Source organism: Mytilus californianus, unplaced genomic scaffold (genome assembly GCF_021869535.1).
Source record: "Mytilus californianus isolate M0D057914Y unplaced genomic scaffold, xbMytCali1.0.p SCAF_4, whole genome shotgun sequence".
NCBI lineage: Eukaryota > Metazoa > Mollusca > Bivalvia > Mytilida > Mytilidae > Mytilus > Mytilus californianus.
This window is the reverse complement of record NW_026262690.1, coordinates 90,948,815-90,967,330: the sequence shown is the minus strand read 5'-3', so window position 1 is coordinate 90,967,330 and position 18,516 is coordinate 90,948,815. Positions and strand designations below refer to the sequence as shown.

The 18,516-nt window shown below is 32.0% G+C and overlaps 1 protein-coding gene across 2 annotated transcripts; it reads left to right on the top strand.

The window, feature by feature from the left end:
- Positions 1-5: 5 nt before the first annotated feature.
- Positions 6-18,516, top strand: LOC127698790 (uncharacterized). 2 transcript variants are annotated; one of them, XM_052202455.1, is made up of 10 exons: positions 6-343; positions 2,534-2,701; positions 3,100-3,164; positions 5,286-5,395; positions 7,498-7,613; positions 8,774-8,810; positions 10,170-11,893; positions 12,553-12,648; positions 13,328-13,489; positions 16,217-18,516. In XM_052202455.1, exons 1-10 carry the CDS (start codon positions 94-96, stop codon positions 16,879-16,881), a joined length of 3,393 nt encoding a protein of 1,130 aa, XP_052058415.1. In that variant the 5' UTR covers positions 6-93; the 3' UTR covers positions 16,882-18,516. The 2 variants fall into 2 exon arrangements, with proteins under 2 accessions (XP_052058415.1, XP_052058414.1); XM_052202454.1 differs by having other exon boundaries at positions 13,328-14,269.

Genomic DNA, 18,516 nt, shown 5'->3' with positions numbered 1-18,516 from the left:
TTTGGATACCACCTAGACAAAACTTCCGGTTAAACTTACGATTTAGAGCGGTGTCGAAAATAATCGTAAACATTTGTTGCCTATAATGTAGTAATGAAGAGTCAACACCCAGATGCAATTGAACAAACCAATATAGAATTGAGGCGTTCATCTAGGAACGCAGCAGGCAACAAACTTTCAACTTCAAGAAGACGTCATGCGAAGAGTGTCTCCGGGTCTGGAAAGACCATAAGTTCACAAAATCAGAGAACAGAGCGTTTGCATAAAACTGTTTCGCCAATTAAACAAAAGTTACCTATTATTCTTGAATCTCCTTCGACATGTCAACAACAGAGTTCAGTTGGTATGATTGTAATAAGTTAGGTTGAAATGAATAGATATAATATGAGTCAGGTACATGTATTACCTGTGAGGGTATCGGGTCCTTTCGCCTTAATTACATGTTCGTCCTGGGTCTGTTAATCCTTCGTCCATAGAGTCTGTTTGCCCTATTTTTTTATAATAAAATATTAATATTGGTATAATTTAAGTTTTTTATTATCTTATTCAGATATTTGAAGTGGGTCTCATTGGGGTCTAAGTGTGACACGGGATTGCAGATTTTTTGTAAACGTGACACGTGAAAGTCAAATTATTGTGCCTTGAAAACAGGAAATGAAGTCTAGCGGGATACGGGAAATTACAAAAAAATGAGAATTGCTTACGTACATAGTGTAAGCGGGATACAGGAATCTGTCAAAACAGTAAGCAGGATCCGGGATCAGATCTCCCCAATGAGACCCCCTTTGAATGGTGAATATCAAAGAAAATATATATCTCTCCAAATTCATGAATAAAGATGGAAATTAAAACAAAAAAAATCGATGGCTTTGTTTTGGAGTATTAATCATGTTAATTGGCTTCATTGTTACATTTGTTTTTATTTAGAATTGTTTTAAATGACTGTTGTTTGTGATTTAGAATGCTGATTAGGTATAATTATGATGTCTTTGATCTCACTGATTGTTTTACAAAAATGTAGGTTGGACTATTATATTATGTCCCAGGTTGTAGTAATTATTTTTGTAGGATTAGTAATGATTTTTTTTTGAATAAACTACATTGTAGTCAGTTTTGAATGAGTAAAAAGTATGATGTAAGAATTGTAAGACATTAAATATCAAGGGAAATTGTTTTTGCAGCTTGGCTTCTTTGATCTCAAGGTATTGAGTGAGTTAGATCTTGTTATACCTTTTAGGATTGTTTTGGAATTGTTACAATGTTTCAATAAACATGATAAAGGTAAATCTTACAGACAACAAAAATCAAAGAAAATTTATTATTTTGTAGCAGCAATACAACATTAATTTTCAGCAAAATTTTTAACAAACTTTAGGGTTAAACCGGTATATAGGTAAATTTGATTATTCGATAATGTCCAATCAAATTTAGATATAATGTATACAAGTTTAACTCCGCCGTATTATCGTATACGTTATCCTTCTGTCCATACGTCGTCAACATGTCGGACAACAACTCTTTGAAAGAGGGACAGGCATATCATGCGCTCATTGCGCAGCTCTTTATTAATTTCTGTTATAAAAATAAGGAAAATTTGGAAACATTTCCTATGTTGGTCCTGTCGTCGTGAATTTTAGTTATGACATCATTTTCAATGTAAACATAGAAATGTATCTTCGGATAACATTTTTTTCGTATTCAAAAGATTCTAATATGACGTTATTCTTTCTCTTTGGAAACAAAGCCATGTTCTAATTGCAATAGAACAGTATGTATTTTGAACAATGCAGGAAACATGGGCTGCATGTGATTGACGTCACAATTGAAATTGCAATGTCAGTTGTATTTTGAACAATGCTGGAAAACATGGGCTGCATGTGATTGACGTCACAAATGAAATTGCAATGTCAGTTGTATATTGAACAATGCTGTAAAACAAAATGGACATTTGTGTTTGTGTATCTCACAAAAGTCAAAAAAAATTTCCTATTAGAATTGAAATAATTTTATCATGCCATAATCTACATTGTATGCTTATTTTAACATGAGTAGGCTTTATAATTGTCAACATTTTTACACCTCACTGACGTTCGGTATAAAGATATTGACAAATATAATGTTTGGCATGAAATTATTATTTTATATTGTAAAAATTTATGCCTTTAAAAGACGAAGATATAAGGTTGGCGTGTTTTTGATTATTCTTCATGTTACAGATTCTTTATCAGATATGATTATAGGTAGTTGCTGTCCTTTATGTCAAATAAATTACAAATAGAAAGAGTGTATTATTATTTCAGACAGATTTTCACGAGTCCAGTACTTTTGGACACATCTTAGGAGATATCCCTACTAGTACAATAAGTTTTTCAGACCTTTATATAGCTAATACATCTACCAAGATCAGTGTGAGAATTTTCCAAGGAATTATGCATAGAACATTTACAAATGTCATGAATGTAGATGGGTGGTACTAACATGACTAAGGAGGACATTGTATTACTTCATAAATACTCTGAATATTTTATTTTAGGACAACCTACAGGGGAAATAGCCACACCTAAAAGCAGCAAAACTTATTCATTTACAGAAAGCACACCATTCAAGGAGGATTTATTAGTCTGTTCACAACATTTTGACCCACAGTCAGATGTTGGTTGGGATTGTAGATCACCAGATGCTGTTAACTTTTTGAAAAGAAGTATAGTATATTTACAACACATATACATGTATATAAAGGTTCAAATTATCATTACTGATTTCATTTTACTGGAATTGTCATTAAGTCATTTTACACAGATGTTGAACTTAATCCACAGTCATCATTGAGACTGCCTGCTTTGTCATTTCATTTGCCTGTATAAGATTTATTGAAGATCCTGTTTTGATTATTAAGTCCAACTGGAAATTTTTTAGTTTTAATTTTAAATAAAAAATTTGTTTTAAACCTGATTATTTTTTATTATCATGGTTTTTTGTCTGGTTGCCCAACAGTAATGAAATGTATATTAATCATGTTAATAAATGTTGTATGTGAAGAAAGAACTACCTTTACTGAACAGAGTCTTGATGTTTTCTGTATTATTTGATAATTTTTAGGTCAAAGAAGGAGGCATCATAGTGATGTGTCAGACATTATTACTCAGCTCCATGTCAATACAGAGGTATGTGAAGTAAAGTCTTCGTAGAGATAAGATTTTCTTGATCTTTTGATCTTTGTTCATTCGATTCTCTGTAATCGGGCAAAAGTATTTACAAAATTAATAGATAATATTTATATCAAAGTTAAGACACTATGCATATAAAGATAAGGAGAAGTGGTATGATTGCCAATGAGACAACTATCCACCAAAGTCCAAATGAAGTGGATGTGAGCAATTGTAAGCACCCATACAGCCTTCATCAATGAGAAAAAAAACCTTCCCTATAGTCGGCTATAAAAAGCCCGACATGAAAAATATGAAACAATTCAATTGAGAAAACGAACAGGCTAATTTATAACATTTAACTATTTATAAAAAACAAATGTGACAGACATCAACCAAAGTCAACTACTGAACTACAGACTCCTGACTTGGGACAGGTACATATAGAATGTGGCAGGGTTAAACATGTTTGAAGGTGCCAACCCTACCCTAACCTTGGATAGTGGTGTAACAGTACAGCATAAGAATAAACTATAAAAACAGCTTACAAGGGCTTAACTCATCAGATTGATTTAAAGCAGAAAACATCTAACAAAAACACAGACCAGACGTGGCAGGGTATTTATACATCCATCTCAATAAAAAAGATAAAATTCAGATCTGAGAGTACTCACAGTTACAGACAGCTAGCTCAAAGCCAATAACAACTAATAAAAAAATCGTTTATCTAAGATTAAAATATCAATCAGTACACATCCAAAATCCAATGGATGTAGTGTAAAGAAGTCATTAACAGTCAGAGAAAAACATGACCTTGTGTAATGCCAAATAGGTTTCGACAGATTGCAGTACCATGAATATGCGCATATTTATAAAAATAATATTTAGTATGGTTTGAATTAACTGATAACAAAATCAATATTTATACCAATAAAACAATATTCAAATATCTTAATTACAGGGTTGAATTGGTAACCTTTTCAAATAAGTTTATTTAAAGGATTGATAAGTTTACCCATATCGTATCTACCTTTCCGGGCTAGGTAAACAACATTACTGAAAAAATTAGGATGTACTATTCCACTTGAAATAAGTTTTCTACAGGTGCAGCCAAAATTCCAAACCAAATTTTGCATCTATGGAATAATTTAGTAAAGGTTTTAAGTAATTTGTGGTAACAAAATTCCTGACCTAATAATTTACCAGTAATACATAGATTAGGCTCTTTGAAATCCAAAACATCACTACAGACACGGGCATAGCAAAAGAGTTGGGATATATAAACAATGTTAGACTTTGCCAAAGGAACATTGCTGTCCAAAAAAGGAAAATTAACAATAGAGAAAGAAAAATCGTCCCTTTTGTAATTCATTTTCTTATGTCTGTATTTAATAAAGTTAAAACACGATAGTGCATTATAAGGCTCTTTAATTTGCTGAATCATTATTCTAATACTAAATGAATGCATCCTTTTTATACATTCATTCATTCCTTTTTAAGCTAAAATTGTTTGATCTTAGAGAAAAAAATGATAAGACAGTCACTGTTGAATATTGTAGGGTGATAGTTAAGGTTTTGGAATGCTCAGTCTCTAAATGAGGATAATGATGTATGGCTGCTTAACTCCCAGCGGCAAATTAAAATGCATATTCAGGACAAGAACATGTTAATGTAATATGAATATTAACCCTGCTTTGTACTAGATCAACACTTTAAGCTGGATTTTTAACATGCTAGTTCACAAGGTAACAGTCCACAGGAAGACATGTCACCTTACCCTGACACATTATTCTGACTCCTAGCCATCCAGTCTTTGCTTTTACTCCTTACTGCCCTGTGCTTAGTGAAAAAGCAGCAAATGCCAATTTTAAAGTCTTTGGTTTGACCCTGTCAGGGTTCGAACTCATGACCTCCCGCACTCATGGCAAACATGCTACCGCGAGACCACCAAGGCGGTCAGTCTCTAATGGCTAGGTCATAGAAATATAAATGTATTTTTTTTGTTCATGCTCATTGTTCAGATATCTCATTTTATTTTTAAAATCAAACTGTAAGCTGGACTTCTGTTTATGTTGTGATCTGCTGATATTAAGGAATTACATGAATTTTTAATGCTGTTGGTCTACCATTTTTTTGTAGGATTTACATGAGGAAATACCAGATTCCAGTAAAACTCCTTTGTTGGGATTATGGATAAATGATGGAAGCTGCTTTAGTAATAACAATTTACCAGACCCTCAACCATACAGGTAATACATTTGTACTGTGTTTAGCAATAAATGTATTTAACATCTACAGTGATGCAACTAATCGTCGGACCTGGGGGGCAGAATTTTAGAGGGTCTGGCAAATGACGTCTTTGTGTCAGACCCAATGACCGGCAAATTTTTTTACTGTTTGGGGCCGTCAAAATTGAAATTTTTGTTGGTTCTTGTAACCTTGGCTTCCAAATTAATAATGTAATTGAAAGGCATTGAAAACCGAAAGTTCTAATGACACATTTATTGCCGGTAATAGGTAAACGTGCTGATGTAAACATATTTGGATCTTCTTTGCGTTTATCCAATAAGCGTAAGTCATGTGATCATAATCATTTTCCTATTTCTCAGGATTTATTATTACACATAGCAATGAAAACGAAAGAAAATTTCCGGTAAAAATATTGAGTAGAAGCATGTTTTCAGCTTCTCTTTGATAGATGAGGGATAATTCTGATGATTACAAGACTCAGCAAGTGTTATCAGACGCGTTCCTCTGACGCACGGTTCATGCAATGGCCTGTCCAGACAGAAAACCATGCGTCCATGGCGCGAATAAGTCGCCATAACGAGAACATTGTTAGTATGAAAAAACGAGTTTCGTCTCCATATGACACATCAGTGGTGCATGAACAGTTGGAACAATAGATGGCCAAATCAATTATGTAGTTGAAAAGCACTGAAAACCAAAAGTTCTATTAAGGGACAACTAATGTTGTAATGACCAGATTTAAGTAAATTATAAAATTAAACAAAAACAAGTATTATTTTAGTTTTCTAAGAGTGTTTTTTTCTTCATTTTAGTTAATGTATGAACATATTTATTCGTTTTGACGTACAAATGTAGCTTGCCACTGTCTTTGTTTTTGATCTTATTGTTCTTATGCCAATTATTGGCGTAAGAACAATTAGATTATCTTGTGTCAAAGTACTCCTGTGAGAAATAACTCATAACTCTTGGGTCATCATTTATGTATTAATATATTGAATAAACTACAGATCACAGATTACAATAATATTTAACAAAATAAAAATTAATTATTCAGAAGCGTCTCATTTAATTTTTGAGTGAAAATATAGGTCTGGCAAAAATTTGATGGGTCTGGCAAAACTAACTACCCTGTAGGCCCTAATGTCTGACAGAAAAAAAAACTGTTTGCATCTCTGCATCTATTTAATTTTTGCCATATATTTCACAAAATACCATATTTGTTTTTTCAAAAAAAAATTAGGGGAATTCCTAATTGGATTTTAATAAACCCTGCATTGAAAGACAATGAATTGTTTCATTTGTATGTGTATTTGTTGATTATTTTATTTGACATGTAACTTTGAACTGAAAGCAGGTTGTTCATGACATCTGAATGTACCAGCTACTCATTGCGTCAAAATTGAATTATACCTGCATAACAAATGTAATTTTGAACTAAAAAAGAACTGTGAGATAAGGGCTTTATTTGGCTAAACTTTTGTCTGAAAATGTTTATCAATTTTATATTTTCATTTATATCTACTGTGGATTCATTTATTTTCGTGGGTATCAATTTTCGTGGATCGTGGAAAACTTGCATTTACGTGGATATTTGATTTCGTGGTTTTGCCAATCTCTGCATATAAAGCCTATAGAACAATTGCTATTCGTTGAACATTTAAATTTGTGGTTCACCTGTACCCATGAAACCCAAGAAAATTGGTACCCAACGAATAATAATGAATTCACAGTATTTTGAAACCAATAAAAACTGAACACGAAATAGCACAATAGTACTGAAATTGGCATTAAACACCAATTAATCAATCAATCAATACTGGCATAACAAATGAAGTGATTGTATATAGACAAAAGACAACTGGTAAAAAAAGTTAACTTTGTAATCTTGGATAAAATATTAACTTTTACCCTTTATTATTTTGGAAAGTTTTATTACTAACCTTACAGATTCCCTTATTCATGTGAAATGGTTCCCTGAAACTGTCATTTTTCCCCCTAAAAATAAACCTTGAAAGAGCTACTTCTCTTACTTGGTGCAAGTGTTTATCTGAACTAATTTTGATACTTATAAATGCACATATGATTTTATCTTTGTATCCAGAGAAAGAAGAAAGAAAAATAAAACCAAGTCAAAATCTATCAAATCTAAGAAAGGAAATGATGGTGCACCTGAAGCTCTGGTAGAAAAGTTGCAGCATGTTTTGGAAAAATGTGAAGGTATGTAAGGGGGATAACCCTAAACAACAGGTGATTTGTAAAGTACACACAGGGGATTCAGTTAAAAATCTTGGTGATAATTTTTCACAGTGTTTACTGGTGATTCACCTTAAGATTTCTCTCTGTATATTCTGTATTTATTGTATAACCTATGATTCATAATCAGAGTTCCAAACATCACAGTAATTCACACAACACCAGGAAGAAAGAGTGACTTTTTCTCTCAAAAAAGAGAGAGAGAGAAATATTGCGTCCATTTATTATTGCGATTATTGAAATTGGTAAAAAATGAAAATTTAATTAAATTGGGATCTCAGGAATGCTGTCTCCATATAATGCTAAAAAAAATTCAAATTTGAGTTTTTTATTTTTGCAAAACCTATCTGTTAGCAATTTTCCCATAAAAAAAACTTGAAAAAATTTCTGATTTTACTGTATTTTGAAAAAAAATGGCCAGTCTACAAGTTTTATCATGTTTATTTAAATGAGTAAATATTTCATATTTATTGCTAGAATCATTGGAATAATATGTCTGTAGTTGAAATCTACAATCCATATGAATATTGTCAGTTTCATTAGTGACTTGACACCTTAAGTTCCATTCCAAAAATACTATTATCATTGCAGCCAAATTTAAAAGGCATCAAAAATTCATTGCTTTTGGGCAGATACATCTTACTTGAAAATATTCTGCATTGAACATGTAGAACAATCAAGAAATTGTTTCAAACAACTTGAAACCATGAAAAAGCTGTTCTAAATAAAACTTTTAATATTGTACTGACAAATTTGACGTTCTTCAAGTCTTTAAGTACTAAAACATCTGTTGTTAAATTCAAAAATATATAATTGTACATAAGCTGATTGGCAACATCATAATTTGTTTGGACTGTTCCAATCATACTCCCATTTTGTATTTTTTTTTCATGAATGAATTACATGAATGATGTGAATCGGTGTAAATGACATCATTAAATAATGGACTCTAACTGTGACATAAGAATATAGGTATTATACAGAAAAATGCACGAATGTGAAAGTCTTCAAACATAATTTGTTTGGGCCGTTCCAATTATACTCCTGAATCCTATATATTCTGTCAATATGATTCTACAAGATTTTAATGTATGTCACCTAATCATAATAATTTATTTTAACAGACATTGAAGGCAACGAAAAGAAGGACCGTAGGAAAAGGTAAGTTTGTTAGTCTTTAACATAGGGAATTTTTTTTTTTTGCTCTTTGAAATGATTGAAGGGGCAGCACCGCCATAATAACGGTATATTGGGTTTTTTTCCTCTGTGCTTAATTTTTGTTTTGTTCCTGGCAGCTAAAAGAAACACAAAAATTTGACCAGAGTAACTTCCCCTGCCTATTCCAAGATATATCACCGTTTAAACACTTTGTACATTATTGGGCATACAGGAAATTGATATGTTAACTCTTTTCACCCTTAAGGTGAAGTGACATTATATATAAAATCAGTATTTTATGTCACAAGAATGGGCATATTTAATAAATGTTTCTGTTTCATAATAATTGAATTGGTTTATCATACATGTCATAACCTTTTGACAACAGCAAACAGTGGCAAAAATTGTACACAGTGAAATTTAACAGGCATTTATATTCAATTATTTCATCCCGAGGGATAGTGAGAGGTATTATTATTTAAATACAAATATAAATGCCCAACCCATGGTTAAATGAAAACAAATCCACGGCTGCCATGAATTGTTTCGATTATAACAGAACAAATACGGTTAATTTGTCAACCGTGAAAGTACTGTTGGCTGTTCCATTTTACCCCATTTAATAATATTATATTAGTCAATAATAAATAAAAAAAACCTCACATTTTTCACCTGAAAAGGTACTTTAATCTAACTTTATTACATTCTGAGGTGTATTAGGAGCCTGAAAATGCCCTGTACTGTGATTGTACTGGTTGACGATATATAGATCATCATATTAGAATTTTAAGTTTTGTGGTTAGGTCAGTTTTTCTGACAATATAAGCAATGGCTGGTCAACTAGTCGGTCAAAAGTGTTTTGGAAATTCCCCTATTATTTCATATGAAAACACAGTTATAATAAAAATTCTACTGAGGTCACCCTTAATAAATTCTTTGTTTGCTGTTGCCTACCCATACCTTGTAGGGATAACTTTGGGATAGGTAAACACTTTTGACCTTAGACCGTATATTAGGTGTCTGAAATTGTTATTAGGTGTACATGTGCAAATGGCATTGTTTATCTGACCTTAGCTCATTTTTATTGCTGTTGGTCAAGTTTGCATTTTTTGACTAGGTTCACTTCTTAGATACTTTAATCATAAGGTCAACAATATTTGGTGTATGAAATGATTGTAAGGACTACATGTCTAATAGACAGGTTTCATCTTACCTTGACCTCATCATTCATTAAAAATAATGTGAAGTTTTTGTGATATATGTAATAAAACCTTTATCTTAAAGACTTTCCAAGATAAATTCATTTATGATCTGTAAAGCAGACAAGTGGTAGTAATCAGTCTTTTAATGTTATCATTTCAGGTCACTTTCAGTTGGAGATGAGTCAAAGGACTTATTTGATGAAACATCTGGAAACGTGAACGATATCGACAGTTGGAGTGATGATGATCTCTTTGAGGATGATTCTTTTATCATTAAAGCAACCCAAGTACAGGTAGAACCGAAATGTCAGAAAAGAAAAATGGAAACTCGTAAAAGTGATGAACCACCTGTAAAATTAGGGAAATATGTTGAAAATCAGAAGTCTATTCAACCAAGTCTTTCAACTGTTAAACCTGGCCTCTCAACAGCAAGATTAACAAGGGTTACTGCTAAAGCTTCACCCTTTAAAAAACACAAGAGTTTCAATGACAGATATGAATATCAAAAATCCCAGGAGAAAAATTACAACTATGCTGTGCAGAGTAAAGCTGGTAGACCTGTTGATACGACAGCTTGTGTCTTAACATCAAAACAAAATAATACATTTTTGTCAAAGCAATTTTCAACAGTTTCTTCAAAACCCTATTCTGTTATTTCAACAAAAGGAAGTAGTTTATATAACAATGCTCATCAAGTTAGTAATGTTTTATCGAAGCCATGCAAGGCCACTGTTCAAGTTTCTAATAATGTTTGTACAATAAAACCTATTGTGATCAGTGGTTGTAAAGAAAATGTTACTGCATCTACAAAATCTTACACATTCTATAATTCTAAACCCAGTTTTACCATGGCCAAACCTGGTATTGTGAATCAGTGTCCTACTTCAACACAGTCTTATAGATTGAGCAACTCTGATCATGGTGTAGTGCCTTCAGTAAAGTCAACTGTCTCAAGTCAGTGCTCATTGACTTCAACACAAAGTGCATATAAAATTTCAACATGTACATCCTTCTCAACTAGATCTAGTTTTGTTACCACTTCAAAGCCTATTCCATCTGTTGCTAGCTTGTCCAATAGGAACATTGTCAAAACAGTTACAAGCACAGAAATTCATGGAAAGGTAAAGGATGCAAGTCTTACACATTTAAAGAAAACTGCGTGTTTGCAGTCTCCTAGTTCCCGCAGAACTAGTGGAGCATTTGATACAAGTCTTTCAGATGATATACTGTGTCAGCTTGTGGAACCAGATGAAATTTTAGACAGTCAGATACCAGTTTGTACAGGAAGTAACAAAACTGGTCATGTTGATGATGCTTTAAGTTTTTTTCATGATGTTCCTCAGTCAAAGTCAGGAGCTGGGACTTCTGTTATAAATAAGCAGAAGGTTCCTAATTTTAAAATGTCAGCTAGTCAAGCTAAAATAAACTATGACAAAAATCATGCAAATTCAAGTGCTCAAATTTCAATGTGTTCAAATTTAAAACCTTCAGAGGTAAGAAGACAAACAAACATTGGTGCTAATTTATCTAATTTATCTAGTCAAATTTCAAAATGTAATTCAAAGAAATTTGAACCGAAATGTTTGAATTCTACTAAACCAAACCAGAAAAACAATGTGGAAACAAGTGGAATAGAAGAAACAAAGAACTGTACATTGGTCAAACAAGAGCCTAAAAATAATCAGGACTCGATTGCAGGTAACTTTTCCAAAAGTGTGAATACAACATCAAAAGGCCTAACTGGTGCTGTCAAGGTCAAAGTTGAAACAAAGGACGAAAGTAATGTGATTGTGAAAAAAGAACATAGGGTAGAACCAGCAAAATCGAATTCGTTCAATTCAAGAACACCAAGGAGCAAAACAATGACTGTATCTTCTGCATCAGGTAAACATTCTCTTGCTTTTCAGTAGAAATTGTGATAACTGAAGGAGAGGTTCCAACTAAATATTAAATGGAAAAATGTAATTTAAAGGATATAGAAGCATTGCGATCGATCTGCAGAATGACATAAATAACTTCTGAAGTGATCAGAATTGAGTGTTCATGGATTTAGTTGACTGTTTTGTCAGGATTTCATTTTAATTTAGGTGTAAGAGCAAAGACTAGTTGACTCATAGTTGGAATTAAGTTATCCAAGTATGATGACATGTCTTCTTACAGACTGTTAACTTGTGAGCTAACACTTTCGAATCGACTCAGCATATCAGTCTGTCATAAACCATGGTATCTTTAAATCTGACACAGCATATCAGTCTTATAAATCATAGTATCTTACAATCTGACACATTAATAGGATATTGACCTAAATAGATGTGTAATATTTGCAGCTTAATATAAACCGGCCATCAATTAATTTATAATAGGTTTATTCCATGAAAGTTTACACCTTTAATGTACAATTACGGTTTTTTTATTTTGTTAGTTAAAAAAATAATAAATATACTAATTTCTGAATATATCAAGACTTCATTCTTTATCATATTGTTAAGATTTGTTATGCTGTTATAAACTTTCACAAATTAATACTTTAAACTTTTTTTTAGCTGATGCAATGGAAAATGCCAGTGAAGATTTGTTCTTGTCGGATGATGATGAATTGTCTGAACCACAACTTTTAGCTTTGTTAGAAGATGTAGAATGTAAGTTTTTGTAGGAAAATATATTTTTAAAAAGTTCCACATTAAAAAACCTTGGCCTTGAGCATCACTGAAGAGATATTAATTGTTGAAATGCGCATCTGGTGCAATAAATGTGGAACCATTAATGTTATTATACTATTTTCTTATTCATATCCATACCAGAAATGCTTCAAGGGTCACTGATCAATTTAAAAAAAATATTTACCGCATTTTTTACATATCAGGATAAGGTTTGGTACACATTTTTAAAATTATGATCTTGTTTATTATATAAATTTGATGCAAAAGCTTTTGCTTTTGTTATTATTAACTTACTGGTAATCAAAGAAAAATGGGATAAAATGGCACATCTGACATGTCTGACAGAACAGATAGATATGTGGTTGTATTTTCCTGGATATTTGATTTTGTGTTTATGACAAATTCACACAATTATAAATTGTTGAATACTTAAATTTGTGGTTCACTTATATCTACAAATTCAAGAAAATTAAAACTCAACAAAAACTGGTAAATTACTAATAATGAATTCACAGTTTGTTTATGGATTAATCATATGTAGTTTTTGTTTTGTTTGCCACAATTATCATGAAACTTTTAGTATTCAGGAAAAGGAATAGAATTTTAAAGAAGATAACCAGGTTTTGCATAAAATATCTAGATTTATATTCAATTTTAGCTACCCAGTCTTGCAGTTCAACAAATGCCAGAGTCTCATTACTATCAAACAGGGTCAACAGTTCTGTTGATTCACATCACCGCATAGATGAAAAGGGAGATAAGAAAGAAACTACAGAAAATAAGCAACAGACTTTTCCTCAAGCAGGAAAAGACTATAAAAGTCAGTCAAATTTAATTATTAAGCCAACTGCAAATTTGCATCACACAATAATTGGAAATAATTGTCAGCCTCTCAAAAGTCCATTAAAATGTTCACCAGAGGATATTGAATCGAAACGACTGGTGGCTATTAAACGCAAACAACAAAAAACTGACATAGGAGATAAAGTTGGGTCGTCTGGTAATGTCCATTCTCTCTCAGACTTCAGTCCTATCAAAGGCACACCTCCTACTTCAGCCTGTTCACAGCCAATGAAAAGTCCATTTAAATGTTCACCAGAGGACATTGAAAAGAAAAGACTTGAGGCTATTAAACGTAAACAACAAAAATCTGCAATAGTAAATTGTTCATCTTGTAATACTCAACCTCTTTCTACAAAGTTAAGTTCAATTGAAAGCATGCCTCTTACTTCAGCCAGTTCACTACCACTTGAAAGTCCATTTAGATGTTCTCAGGAAAACATTAAAGAGAAAAAACTGGAAGCCGTTAATTGCAAACAACGGAATTCTGACACGAAAAATGAAGTCGGTAGCAAAACAACCCTTTCAGTCAAATGCACTCCTCAGACACCAAATAATTCACAACTTTCTCAAAGTCCATTTAAATGCTCACCAGAGGATATTGAAAAGAAAAGACGGGCAGCATTAAAACGGAGACAACTTAAGTTTGATATTTCTGGATGCAATACTCCACAGGCACAGGTGGTTGAAAAAACATCCTGTGGGAACCAAATAAACAAACACACAACTAACAAATATGAGAATACAGGTTCTGTGTCAGGTAAGATTACATAATTGAAAATCTGTCTTAAGAGAGCATCTGATTAAAAAAAATTCTGTTGAAACATCATTATTTGTAATTTCTTGGTTTATTGCTATGTCAACAGATGAGAATGCATATTTCTCAACTGAATGAATCTTGGTTACTGTTTCATAGTTTATTATAACCTTAAAGCAGGTGTAAGTTATAGAAGAAGAAGCCTTTTTTTACGAGCAAATCTTCAATAGTGATAAAGTTTAATATGCCAAGAGGACATGGACAATTAGGCCTGATATTTCACTGAATTTGTATTAAAACAAGATTTCCTGATATATCAGTATAAAAGTTGAGAAAATTCAGAACAAACAAAACAAATACTTTAGACATCATGAAATAACAACTCATGTTAATAAGAATTACGATATAGCACTTGATAAAAATCAATTTGAACCATTTTTGTCGAGCCTGCAACTTTTGTCGCAGAAAGCTCGACATAGGGATAGTGATCCGGCGGCGGCGTTAGCTAACTTCTTAAAAGCTTTATATTTTAGAAGGTGGAAGATCTGGATGCTTCATACTTTGTATATAGATGCCTCATGTTATGAATTTTCCGTCAGTCACATGTCCAATGTCCTTGACCTCATTTTCATGGTTCAGTGACTACTTGAAAAAAAAGTTAAGATTTTTTGTAATGTTAAATTCTCTCTTATTATAAGTAATAGGATAACTATATTTGGTATGTGCGTACCTTGCAAGGTCCTCATGCCCGTCAGACAGTTTTCACTTGACCTCGACCTCATTTCATGGATAAGTGAACAAGGTTAAGTTTTGGTGGTCAAGTCCATATCTCAGATACTATAAGCAATAGGTCTAGTATATTCGGTGTATGGAAGGACTGTAAGGTGTACATGTCCAACTGGCAGGTGTCATCTGACCTTGACCTCATTTTCATGGTTCAGTGGTTATAGTTAAGTTTTTGTGTTTTGATCTGTTTTTCTTATACTGTATGCAATAGGTCTACTATATTTGGTGTATGGAATGATTGTAAGGTGTACATGTCTAGCTGGCAGGTGTCATCTGACCTTGAGTTATAGTTAAACTATATTTGGTGTATGGAAATATTTTATGATCTATATGTCAGTCAAGCAGGTTTTATTTGACCTTGACCTCATTTTCAAGGTTCATTGCTCAGTGTTAAGTTTTTGTGTTTTGGTCTGTTTTTCTTAAACTATAAGTAATAGGTCAACTATATTTGTTGTATGGAAGAATTGTTAGCTGTACATGCCTGCCTAGCATGGTTCATCTGACCTTGACCTCATTTTCATGGTTCATTGGTCAATGTTTAGTTAACTTGGTTAATGTTAAGTTTATGTGACAGTTGTAATATAGCTTTGTATTTAGGACTATCAACATAATATCAATGATTAGTAAAGAAGGCGAGACATTTCAGCGTGTGCACTCTTGTTAAAGATTTTGAAGAAAAAAAAATATCGGCAATTTTTTAGTAAATGGATAACTAAATATTTTACCATGGCCATTGCATTGTTGAAATGTACAATACCCTTCAGTGATATTGTTTTTCTTTCATATCAATGCATTCCTCACACAAATATGTCAAAACTAAGTTATTTGCCCATCAAGAACAGATAAATGGAAATGAAAACAAACTATACAGAAATGTTCTTAAAATAATATTTGCCAAGATTTGTAAATTGTGTCTTGATGAAAGGCTTTTATGATCTCAAGGAAGCAAAAATGGGGTCTATTTATCCATTTTTTAAGATCTATTCAAAAACCAATTGCAACGACAGGAATGTTAATTTTGTTATTACTTTGGTTTTGATGAAAAGCATAAATTTGCTATTTTGGAAAAATACATCCTTGTAAGTGATTCAGGTTCTTAAGAACTAAATCTTTGCTGCAAAGACTTTTTGACATTTTTGTGTAGACTGTTTATTTTGTTTGCAGTTTCAAAATCTAAACCAGAAAGACAGTGCAGTGACACAAGTCCATTAACATGTTCACAGGAAGAGATAAAAAACAAAAAAGAGGAGGCATTAAGACGATTGCAACAGAAATCAGCAAAAAATGTTCAGTCAGAAACAAGTACAGATGATCACGAAAGTTCCGCTAAGCATGTTTCAAAAACACCAACAAAATCTGTCATAGATAAAAGTCATCTAAAATGTTCACCAGATGATATTGAAAAGAAGAGACTAGAAGCGCTAAGACGTAAACAGTTAAAATTACAACAGGGAACCAACACTCAATTAGATAATGAAAGTCAGTGTGATGCAAGTCCTTTTAAATGTTCTCCGGAAGATATTGAACTTAGAAAACAAGATGCTGTAAAGAGGAAGAAGTTGAAGTTTGACAATATAGATGACAAGAAAAATCCTGAAAGGAGTTCTGGTTATAAAATTACAAAAACAATTGATGACAAAAAATATACTCATAAGACCTCTGATATAAACAAAACAAGTATTAATACCAATAATTCCAAAACTGCAAGTATTCAAAATTTTAGTCCAGTTAAATATTCTCTCAAGGACGAAATAGAGAAAAAGAAACAAATTGCTTTACAAAGAAGACTTGAAAAGATGAATTCAGCTAAGAACTTAAATCACAGTTGATATCTTTCTGAGATAATAGACATCTACAGTGCTTTCGTTTGTTCATGAAATCTATACAGCATTAATTTTGGTGATTTATTGTATGAATAAGTTGATTTTTAATGCATCATAGTTTAAAATTATTCATCGAAGATGGATGTTATGGTATACCATTGTTGCTTTACATTTCTATCTGAAATAATTTTCGTTAACTTTTTGCATTGAATACTGTATAAGTTGAAAATTAGGGACCTTGTATTGTGTTTTTGTTGATGTCATCATTAAGATAGTTTTACTTATGTTAATTTTTTGTAAACTGAAGTTTCTTTGTAAAACCATCATAAAATATTTTATTGGTACATTTGTACTATAAAATTGGTGCATATTTCTTTTATTTGGGTTATAAATTTTCATCACTCAGTTTTGCTTTACTTTGAATGAATTTAGTTTATAATAAGTACATTTTGTTTAGACCTACCTGTACATGAAATAGGCATGATGATACCTTAACATCACGAGAACATTATATCAATTCTTATATGGGTTGTAAGGATTTAAGGGCTACTCAAGAATAAATTGTATGAAGAGAAGTCAGAAGGCACTTAATAATAAAGTAGTAGTGTGGTTCAAAAAAAAAGGTTTCACACACTTGACCCCCACCCCCTTCTACATTTCATTTTGGAATACCCGATAATGCTTCACTGGCTTATATATGTGTTTAAGTTTTCATGTTACTTCTTGAAACATTCAAGTGTTTTATGCATAGTAATGATAGGCCAGGGATTACCACATTCTTAAATCTAAATATAGCATTCTTGCTCAGCCTATTTTGATTTAATTTCATTTCTTGAATTTGCAGATTAATACACATAATTATAATGGTTCTCACAGTGAAAACTCTATGGAAAATACTGTTGAAAGTAAGCCCTGCCCATTCACATTATTTTATAAGGATCACAATACAACCACATAATGTAGAAGTCTATTAAATTTGTTATTTGTGTTTTATTTATTTTTTTGGGGGGGGGGGGTTAAGTACAGAAAGAGATATATTCTGATAATTTATCAAAATGCAAAAGTTAACCCCACGTTGACATTTTTACAAATATTGCATGAACATGATAAAAGGTCAACAATAATTAATATATGGATAGGTTTTGATGAATAATTGCCTGTCTTTTTTTGGATTAGGTCAGTATGCCAGAAATAATACCTGGAAGGTTGTCATTTTTTTTAATATGAATTCAATCATAAACATGTGCATCTTACAGATTTTTCATTTGACATTAGTTTTAGAGTTGATTGCCATTTAAAATATTTTTTGATTTTTGCAACAGTTGAGACATTTCAGTGTGTCACCTCTTGTTCAGTATTCTAAGGATTGATGAAGGTAATCTGTCTAAGAACTGAAAAGAAATTCAATGTCAACTTAGTTTTTAGGCGACATTAACTAGTGGTGAAAGGGCAAATAAATTCATATGATAAATGGTGCGTAATGATATTTAATAGTACTGTTTGTGGGTATTTTGTGAGAAGTATGTTGCAAATGGTTGTCTATTTCATTATGATGTTTTTTTTTGTTGATAAGAATTCTTCCCAGAGTGGTAAGAATTATATATAGATATACAGTACATTAATAAAATATTATGATAGCTA